Source organism: Gadus chalcogrammus, chromosome 16 (genome assembly GCF_026213295.1).
Source record: "Gadus chalcogrammus isolate NIFS_2021 chromosome 16, NIFS_Gcha_1.0, whole genome shotgun sequence".
Classification (NCBI taxonomy): domain Eukaryota; kingdom Metazoa; phylum Chordata; class Actinopteri; order Gadiformes; family Gadidae; genus Gadus; species Gadus chalcogrammus.
In genome coordinates this window covers 7,814,469-7,824,434 of record NC_079427.1, presented here as the reverse complement: position 1 = coordinate 7,824,434, position 9,966 = coordinate 7,814,469, and the positions used below count along the sequence as shown (strand labels likewise).

The 9,966-nt window shown below is 49.0% G+C and overlaps 1 protein-coding gene across 1 annotated transcript; it reads right to left on the bottom strand.

Annotated features, from left to right (window-relative positions):
* Positions 1 to 3,406: 3,406 nt before the first annotated feature.
* Positions 3,407 to 9,880, bottom strand: zmp:0000000529 (WD repeat-containing protein 20). The gene is made up of 6 exons (XM_056611344.1): positions 8,948 to 9,880; positions 7,191 to 7,373; positions 5,112 to 5,691; positions 4,544 to 5,024; positions 4,143 to 4,500; positions 3,407 to 3,479 (listed from the first exon to the last, which is right to left on the bottom strand). The coding sequence occupies exons 1-6, from the start codon at positions 9,323 to 9,325 to the stop codon at positions 3,432 to 3,434; spliced, it is 2,028 nt and encodes a 675-aa protein (XP_056467319.1). The 5' UTR covers positions 9,326 to 9,880; the 3' UTR covers positions 3,407 to 3,431.
* Between the last annotated feature and the right edge of the window lie 86 nt (positions 9,881 to 9,966).

Here is a 9,966-nt window from a genome sequence, read left to right as displayed (position 1 = left end):
GAATAATCATGTTGAATAGTAAAACGATTTATTATAGTATTTCAACGGAAAGACAACATTCTTGCGTTGGTGGGGATTCTTGGCACTTGAGTTAACTTTTGGTTTACTGAACAGAAGATGCACTCATGTGCCCTTGTTAGTTCTACTTTTTCATTGGCATATTATTTGGAAGACAGCGGTTTCCTAAAACTGGGCTACATCCTTTTCAAGCAAATCACTTAATCTGACATTTTGGAAATTCTTCTGTGTATTGTCCTCTTCTCTCCATCAGTTTTTCAAGTGCATTCATCATCTGACATCAATATTGTTCAAGTCGGAACACAGTAGCCTACTCTCGGTTAGAAACGGTACCCAACATCATATGAAGAACACTTCATGAGTGAGGTTTATAGTTTTTAATATCAGATCTCCATATTCAAACAGTGATGTCATTCAGCCGTTAACTTGAACCAGTACAGATGCAGGGGAGGTGTGTGTGTGCGTTTCCGTCAATAATTGATGTGTTTTTGTGTCGGTTGATGCATAGTTTATTAGAAATTAAAAATTATTAAAAAGAAGTACATGCTTTGTGATGTCAAATCTGGAATGTCAAACAAAACAAAACAAATCAGTTTACAAAAGCGTGTTTCTCTTTTGCGTAAAGCTGCATTTCAGAACAAGGCATTGTGGGTAAAGAGGTTCTGGGCGTGCTCTCTCTGGACGTTAATGTGGACTATGGTGTTTCTATAGGTAACCTTTATTATCCATTCCTAGTAGCAGTGTGGATTCAGCACAAAAGAGGAATGAAGTGTAGTAAGATTAAGGAATTCATGCTTTAACAATATTGTATTTTCTTAATGTTATAGTTCAGAGCAAAATTGCAGATTATCAAGAACTATCTGATAATTTTAAGCTACAAAGTTTACATTTAGTGCATGACTAGTTCATATTTACATGAACCAGCTATATTAAGACGACAGGTGACAACATCTCTTCATCAAATTTACTTTTAACTGCCACTTTCAAATGTTGCTGGCATTAACTCTGCCTAATCATCGTCAGGAGAGAGTTTGGAGTGCATTTATATTTCAAACATCTTCATTGGATAGTACACAGACAGGAAATAAATACAATTATAATTAGTTGACATTTGACATAGAATAAATTAAGCAATAAAACAATTTAAAGGAACAAATCGAAGGGTAACTAGTCCCAAATACTGCCGAAATGCACTTACAAAACAAGGTCTTGGTATCAGCAGTGCAGCTGGTAACAGTGTAAGTGTTTCCAACGTAATGTGTTAACTGGCATTTTCAATGAGATATTATTATTTGCCCATTGCGTTTCAAATATTGGGTGTCATTTGTGCAAGTTCCCCTATAACCATGTAATATCAGCAATCCTTACTACCGTTATTTTTCTCTGTTTACAAGAGAATGCCATACCATTTAAAAGCTCAAACAAAGGATAATTTTCATCCGACATAAACTAATAATTAAACCCACAGCCTATATTTAACGTTTCCAGCATTAACAAGGGGCGACACCTTCTTTCATATCTGATCGTTCCCTCATAATATTTTTTGTTATGTGGCCACAAATCTATTTTAGCCATCAGATGCAGCAGTAGCTGAAGCATTGCCTATGCTGCTCGGTGTAACTGTCATGGCCTCTGAAAACATTGCCTGTCTCTGAATAAGTCATACAGAGGATATTCCACAGTGTGTTACATCATGGAGCTTACCATACAGTATGCAGCTTAAGAGACGTGTCACAATTTAGATAAGATGAGATGATGTGAGCTTCTCGTCGTCATGGGAGCAGAACTCATTTTGGGATGGCGAGGATTCTGACCCCAGCGTTTTTTTAATCGAGCCTACTCCAAAACCAACATTTACGTACTGGGGGACTCGTCAGCTAGCTCTGTACTGAACCAAAAACCAACAACATATTAGCTATGACTCAAAAACCTTAAAACAGAACGTCTTGTTAATTCCAGTACTAGCCTCAGCCAGTCACGAGTGGTCAGTTTAAACACTAATGCAAATGCAAAGGAAGAGGGATTGGTAGCTGCTTCCCTGTACCGGTCTACAGTAAGGAGGGAATGCTGTGTCTTCCGAGAAAGGTTTGACGGCTCACAAGGCCAATCAATGAACTCTCATTTAGTAATTAACTTAAATACAGATCCGTCCCCCTACATGACTTCGGTAATCTATTTTTTTAGTAAGTAATGGGCTGAGTGAAGACCGCAGCAGTGGTACTGTCAATGCTCAAGACAACAACTCGGAAAGGTTCTTTATGTGCAAAAAGATGTGTTGTCCAGGATAAACAGGAATAAAAAAATAAATAATAATAATCTTGGAATCGTGTATGTGCGTGCATGTGTCAGTGCATGATCGTTTTAACTGCAAGGGATATGTGTTACTTGTACAAAGTGAGCGAGTGTTTGTTCGAGTCCACACATGTTGTTCGTTCATGAATATAGTGATGAAGTACGACTGGACAGTGAGCTGAAATGTACAGCTAGCGGCCATTTTGGAAGATGCCCTCTGTCTTCAGTGTTCATACAGTTGGACTCAGAATGCATCGAGGTAAGATCCCCCCATGACAATTTGGGCAGTTCCAGTGAAGACTAGCACGCAAAATCAAAACCCATTTGAATGATAAAGTTTCCCCTTGGACAGCAGACATTCAATAGTTTTAACCGCAGCTTCTATGTACAACAGAAGTATCTCTATATATTAATCTTGGTCAGTCTCTTCAGTCGTTTCTCCTTCCTCCTCCTACGACTGCGTGATCTTCCACTCGTGGGCCGATGGTTGTCCTCTAGTGTTTATAGAGTATTTTCCATTATTTACAGTATAAATTACTACACAGATTTGTGATAAAATAAATAACATTTAATACATTGGCCGTGGCTTTTGCAGTGTCTCTTGCACGGGGGGGGGGGGGGGAGGTAAAGAAAGTAAGGAAGGAAGGAATGGAAGGTGAGAGAGAAGGATGGACGGTTTGTTTCTTGGTGGATCTTGGCTCCATGAGGGGAAGAGATCCAGAAGTCAGGGACCCCCGTCGCCGTGTATTGTTGTCGCTGCTTAATGGGGTCAGGCGGTGGGGGGGGGGGGGGGGGGATATGTGGGTGGCTCCGGCAAGAGGGCGGGGCAAAAGAGAATAGGCATGGTCCAGATGAGTGAGCGTGGCCCAGGTGAGTCCGTGACGGGGAGGGAGAGGGGTGAGAGAGGCCTACTGTAGGGTCAGGAGGCTCTGTTGGAGCACTGAGCTGGGTCACCAGGGCGGGTAACACTGACAGTGGTGTACAGGGGAGTGGCGGCTGGTGGCCGCAATGAGCAGAGGGAGGGAGGGTTGGATGAGGAGAGGGAGGGAGGGAGGGAGGGAGGGAGGGAGGGAGGGAGGGAGGGAGGGAGAGAAGGAGAGAGGGGACGGTTTACCCCATAGCTATACCACCGTGCCGCTGGGAGAGTTGCCGTTTTGTGCTGTCAAGTTCTGGAGGGCAGAGAGAGGAGGGGAGGAGAAGGGGAAGACGTTAGATTCAGTGGCTGAGAGAGAACACCATGTGCCATCCACAGTTTAGGATAACGATTTAAGCGTAATCCAGACATTACAAATTGGAAAAAGGAAATGGTGTGAAGGTCTTGGTGCTACAATGAGACGGAGAGAGATTAGTGACGATGAACCACAGAAGAGCTTCCGTGTTCATTAATTAGCTCTCGAACTTACAGATCCACTCTGCATCTTCTACAATCAAAATGAGTCTAGTATACTCTGAGTATACTAAAGTATACTCAGTATACTGAGTATACAAAATGAGTATACTTTAATCTATCTTTCATCTTTTATAGGCTTTTCAGCATCTTTATCTTGCCGCCGACATACATCATAATGTTTTAACACATTATGCTCTAAATAAAACTTTTCATTTTTATTGTTATGTTATTTAAATCGATAATATATTTAATCTTGACACCAATTCAGAACATGCTCGGCATAACTCCGATATAAACCATTATTCATATCTGGGACGGTTTGCCTTCCAGCGCTCGTCTGCGCTGTGCGACTGTGTGTGTGTCTCCCGCCCTAACGAGCCCCCCCTTATGAACACGCTGATCAACGGGGGGACCAGGGGGGGGGCGTCGGCGGCCCACTCACCGCCCGCCCGGGCCGCGCCCAGGTGCAGATGAGCCCCTCCTGGCAGGCGGTGATGATGCAGTCGTCCATGAACACCAGCACGGTCAGCCTCTCGTGGGCGATCTTCTTGCACACCAGCGGCTCCAGCAGCGGCACCTCGTGCATGCGCGGGCACAGCGTGGTGCCCAGCACCCTGGCGGCGTCCAGCCGGCTGCTGCGGGGCGCCACGTTGATCTTGTCGTTGCTCTTGCTGATGTTGCCCAGGCTGTGGTAGCGCTTGTGCTCCTTCTCCACGCCGCCGCCGCCGCCCGACCGCTCCGACTTGCGGTCCTGCAGCGACAGCGTGGCGAAGCGGCCGATGCTGAACGGCGTGCTGTTGGCCCCGCCCGCCGCGCCCCCCGCCCGCCGCGCCCCCGCCCGCTCCTCCTCCTCCTCCGCCCCCCCCGGCCCCCCCGCTCCCCCCGCCCTCGGCGGCGCCGCCGGGGCCCTTGGCGACGTTGGCCACGGCCGGGTGGGGCAGGGAGTTGGAGCGCGACAGGGAGCGGGGCAGGGGGAGGGGCAGCGTGGGCGGGACGCCGCCGACCACCGTGGCGGCGGCGGCGGCGGTGGCGGCGGTGTTGGGGGGGTGGTGGTGTCCCTCCACCCCGCCCGCCATGGCGGCGGCGGCGGTGCTGCCCGAGTGGGACAGCGAGGGCACCAGGGTGCTGGTGAGGGCGCGGGACAGCGGCAGGCGCGGGTACAGCACGTCATCCGTCAGGTCCCACAGGCAGAACTGCGTGTCCTGGCCCACCGAGCCGAAGCGGTAGGAGACCGCCGGAGAGCCCCCCTTGGAGCTGTGGCGCGACAGCCGGGACAGCGTGCTGCTGGTCCGGATGCGGCCAAAGTGCATGGAGGAGGCGGCGGGGATGGCGGCGGCGGCGGCGGCGGTGGCGGCCGTGGCGGGAGGAGCGGCGGCGGCAGAGGCAGCGGGAGGGGGCGCGGGAGGCGCCACGCCCTGGTGCAGGTCCTCCTCGCTGCCGCTCAGCTCCATGGGCTCCTCCTCCTCCAGGGAGGTGGTGAAGGGGTCGAAGGCCACCACGTTCACCCAGGACTTGTGGCCGTGGCCGCGGGCCACCACGCGGCTCTCGGCGAAGGACCACACCGTCACCAGGTCGTCCTCGCCGCCCGTGGCCAGGTACTTCCCGTCGGGGCTCCACGACACGCACAGCAGGCCGCCGAAGTAGCTCTTCATCACGCCCTGCAGCTCCATGGAGTCGAAGTGGAAGACGCGCAGGCAGCCGTCCTGGCCCACGCACGCCACGTGCACGCCGTCGGGCGAGAAGGCGAACTCGTTGAGGCCGCCCTCGCCCACGGCCCAGCGCAGCAGCGGGTTGCGCGGCGTCTTGGTCTTGCAGGCGTAGACGGCGAAGCCCTCGCCCTGCCGCAGCAGGGAGTACTGGGGCGCGGCCGTGCCGCACGGGTGGTCCACGTTGTAGAGGTAGAGGTGGCCGCTGGCGTGAGAGGCCAGGAACAGGCTCTCCGACTTGGGCAGCCACTTGAGACACGTCACCTTGGACTTGTCTATCAACCTCTGGGGGGCGGGGGGGGGGGGGGGCAGAGAGAGAGAGAGAGAGAGAGAGAGAGAGAGAGAGAGAGAGAGAGAGAGAGAGAGAGAGAGAGAGAGAGAGAGAGAGAGAGAGAGATTAGGAGAGGAAGAGGCAGTTGTAAGTGAAACAGATGAGTAAGTAATAAAAGTAATAAAATATAAAAACTCAAGGGGAAGGCTGAAAACCGTGGATGACAGGCATGACGGTGGGTTAGAGAGTGGAAGTCGAGGGGAAAAGGAACTGAACTTACCATACTGTATTTTAAGGATTTATCATGGAAGTAGTTAGGATAACTGAGCCTGCCAATAGGCATTAGAATTATTTAAATTATCACAAATCTTACTTTAAGATGAAAGTCAGAGACAGATATGGCTAAAAAGGGTAATTAAATAAAATATGGTGATCAGAAACAGTAAAAAGAAAAATGCTAATTAAAGCAACCATTTCACAGTATAGCCCATCTTTAACAAATATTGAATTGGAATCCCATTTAACATTATCAAAACAGAGATTAGGCATTGAGCTGCTAAGGGGAAGTCTGTAGCGTAGTAATAGAAACTTAACTTCCCACAATGCAACGCTGAACAATTAGGAGAGCTCAGAGAGGTCCTGAGGCTGAATCTGCAGTTCCCTCACACTGGACCACTTAACTCGTGCTAAATCTGGGAACGAGCGCTCCACACACGGTGGAGGTGGGAGTTGGGGGCTTGATTGATGGAACACTATTCCGTTATCACAATATCTCCTTAGGAATTCAACATCCTGTTGACACCATTTAATGTTTGGCTGGTTTCACAGAGCCATACGGTCATTAAGACTAATTCGCTGTTATAAAGCTGCAATACCTGAACCTAATGGACCGTATATTCTCATTTCTACTACATAAACGTGCATCACTATTATCGTGTATTCCTCTTTCTACTGCAAACTGCTTTTTATCCACTGATTTAACGTGAATTTAGATGCATGTCTACTACTAACACCAGTTAGGCCTGGCTGCTTTTAGCATTATAGCAGCTATTAGCATATCATAGTACATACCACTCTGTTAGCTTCTGACAAGACAACAAATGTGTGTGTGTGTGTGTGTGTGTGTGTGTGTGTGTGTGTGTGTGTGTGTGTGTGTGTGTGTGTGTGTGTGTGTGTGTGTGTGTGTGTGTGAGGGGGTGTGTTTACAATGCTAAGCTAATGTGTATGCAGATGTAAAGACAAGATCATTATTAATGTGAATGTCCACAAACAGATACAACTCAGATGGATATGGCTACACAGGCACACACACGTTTACATACGGAAACATACACACATGTTTGTTCATACACACATAATTACACACATACACACAAGACCAGTCATGAGGGTATGTACCCCAAAAATTCTTAACCATTAATTCTCAAATGAATGGATGAATCCATCTTACACCTATTTGCATGTACAGACGAGGTACATTTGAACACACACACTCCCAAACACCCAGGCCCACCTCCTCGTTGAAGAGTTTACTGGTCTCCTTCTTGATGGGGTCCAGGTACTGGACCTGGCCGGCCGAGAAGCCCACGATCAGGGCCACGCTCTCGGCCGTGGCGGAGTACTGGTTGAAGTCATGGCAGGTCGGCTGGGTCCCCTTATAGATCCTCTTGTCAATGGGTTTACTGAGGTCCACCGCCTGCAGACGACCAGAGAGCGTTGGGCAGAGGGACGGAGGGAGGGACGAGGGATGGAGAGAGACGAGGGATGGAGAGAGACGAGGGATGGAGAGAGATACGAGGGATGGAGAGAGACGAGGGATAGAGAGAGAGACGAGGGATGGAGAGAGTGACAAGGGATGGAGAGAGAGAGAGAGGCGGGATGGAGAGAGTGGAGGGATGGAGAGAGAGGCGGGATGGAGAGAGAGGCGGGATGGAGAGAGAGAGAGAGGCGGGATGGAGAGACGAGGGATGGAGAGAGACGAGGGATGCAGAGAGACGAGGGATAGAGAGAGAGAGAGGAGGGATGGAGAGAGACGAGGGATGCAGAGAGACGAGGGATAGAGAGAGAGAGAGGCGGGATGGAGAGAGTGGAGGGATGGAGAGAGAGACGAGGGATAGAGAGAGAGAGACGAGGGATGGAGAGAGAGAGAGTGGAGGGATGGAGAGAGAGACGAGGGATAGAGAGAGAGAGGAGGGATGGAGAGAGAGTGGAGAGATGGAGAGACAGTGGCGGGAAGGAGGGAGAAAGACCGACACCATTTGACAGCGAGAGAGAGACCGACAGACACCATTTGACAGCGAGAGAGAGACCGACAGACACCATTTGACAGCGAGAGAGAGACCGACAGACACCATTTGACAGAGAGCCAGCGAAGGATAGAGGGAGAAGAGAGACCGAGAGATAGATGATTTGAATTGAGAGAGGGAGAGTGAGGCATTCAAAGGCGAGAGAGATGGGGGGAGAGGGGAGACAAGTCAAAGGAGAGAAGGAGGGGGGGTATAGTGAGTCACAAATTAATGACATGATATATCCATTGTTGAACAAGTCCATTTACCAACATTTCAAGTCCAAAATGTAAATGTGTGTGGACTACAAATGCATCTCTATATATTGTATACATTCACATCTGGGGTAGGGTGTCCTTAAATCAAGTCATCATCTAAATGGCCATAGGCTTAGGGCTAGGCTATGAGCTGGAGTAAGAGGGTACTTTTCACATACAGAAAAAACAGTGTCCCCTGAGTATACTTTATTATACTCTCATTTACTCTTGTAGACAATATAACGGTGACGTGAGTAACCATTATTTATGAACCTTTTTATGACCGAAGGATAACAGAAGCTCATAAACTATCATTCTTGTGCTACAAACGATGTCATGTTCAGTTTGTGATCGCAACACCCCACAGTCGACATTCCGTGAATATTAACAAAAAAAAAAAAACATCTCCTGATTCCTTGTTCATGTTCAGTAGGCTACATTATTTTTTTCATCTAGTTACACTTTGGTACTCCTGCGATATTTGACAACATATCCTATACATTTGCAGTTTTCGGGTAGGCTGGTATTAAATGCACATCAAATACCAGATGTTTACATATTTAACCTTATCTTTATGGAAGAAAGTATAGGTACCTAATGATGATGAGACAGATGCCGGACCATGACAGCTCGTACCATCCCATCATCAACAATGCTGGCTAGCTAGCTGCTACCACCATGATCATCCAATCTGTCATTTACCCCGATGGGCGCTTTACAAGTCTCACCTTTTTGATATTCGTGTAGGTATAAAAATATAACTCTCTGCCGATGTTGAAGCATACGCGCTCGGATTCCTCGCCCGGGTCTTCTGGCTGGAGCTTGACCATGGAGACCCGCACGGGGGGATGGAAGCCAGCCGGAGAGGAGTTGGCTGCGGCATTGGAAGAGGCAGACCCGGGCCCCTGCAGCAGACCTACCCCTCCACCGGCTATCGAACCCGGTCCACCCCCAGGCCCCAGCGTGGCTCCGGTGGACGGACCTCGCGGCGCACCGCCCCGCTGTTGTGAGTCGGAGAGGGTGAGCAGCTTGTAGAAGCCCTCTCTGGTCCTGAACTGGGATTTAATCTCATTGATATCCTTCAGAGCTCCGCCATCTCCGGCCATTTTTAGTACAAACAAGCCGCACAGGAAACTGAGATTTTGACCTGGAAATAATCCTACCCCACAACGTGAGAAAAAAAAACTACAATGAAGATGGGAGCAGCGAAGACACGGAGCCGCGCTATTATTCCCATCAAACGGTATTCTCTCCAATGCATTTTATAGCAAGACGCCGGACGCAGACCGCTGCTGCAGCTGCGTGTGGAAATCAGAGGCGCGCTTAACATATGCGACGGGGGTCGCTCGCGCTCCGTCAACCAGTGCACGTGAATGAGTGACACCGATACGTCGACGGTTGACCCACCGACCGACTCCGAGCTGCGCACATTACACTTGATGTCACGGAAAGCTGAGCCGATTTGGTCAGAACCCCATCACAATTACTGTATATCACTCCATACGTTTTGAGAGAGAAAAAAATAGTGATGATAATGAGGTTAAAAGGTTGAATACATGAACGCACCCCCTCTTCCTTCTCAAACACACAAATGCGTGCACATAAACACACTCTAGCATGCACAAACTCAAAGATGTACATACATGCACAAAGAAACACACACACACACACACACACACACACACACACACACACATACACACACACACACACACACACACACACACACACACACACACACACACAC

Excerpts from the sequence above, each read along its gene's own strand:
- zmp:0000000529 (XM_056611344.1), bottom strand. The coding sequence starts at position 9,325 with ATGGCCGGAGATGGCGGAGCTCTGAAGGATATCAATGAGATTAAATCC. Across the intron at positions 5,692-7,190 it reads GTAAACTCTTCAACGAGGAG|AGGTTGATAGACAAGTCCAA; the intron begins GTGGGCCTGGGT and ends CCCGCCCCCCAG. Across the intron at positions 4,501-4,543 it reads GGGGGCGGAGGAGGAGGAGG|CAACAGCACGCCGTTCAGCA; the intron begins AGCGGGCGGGGG and ends GGCGGGCGGGGC.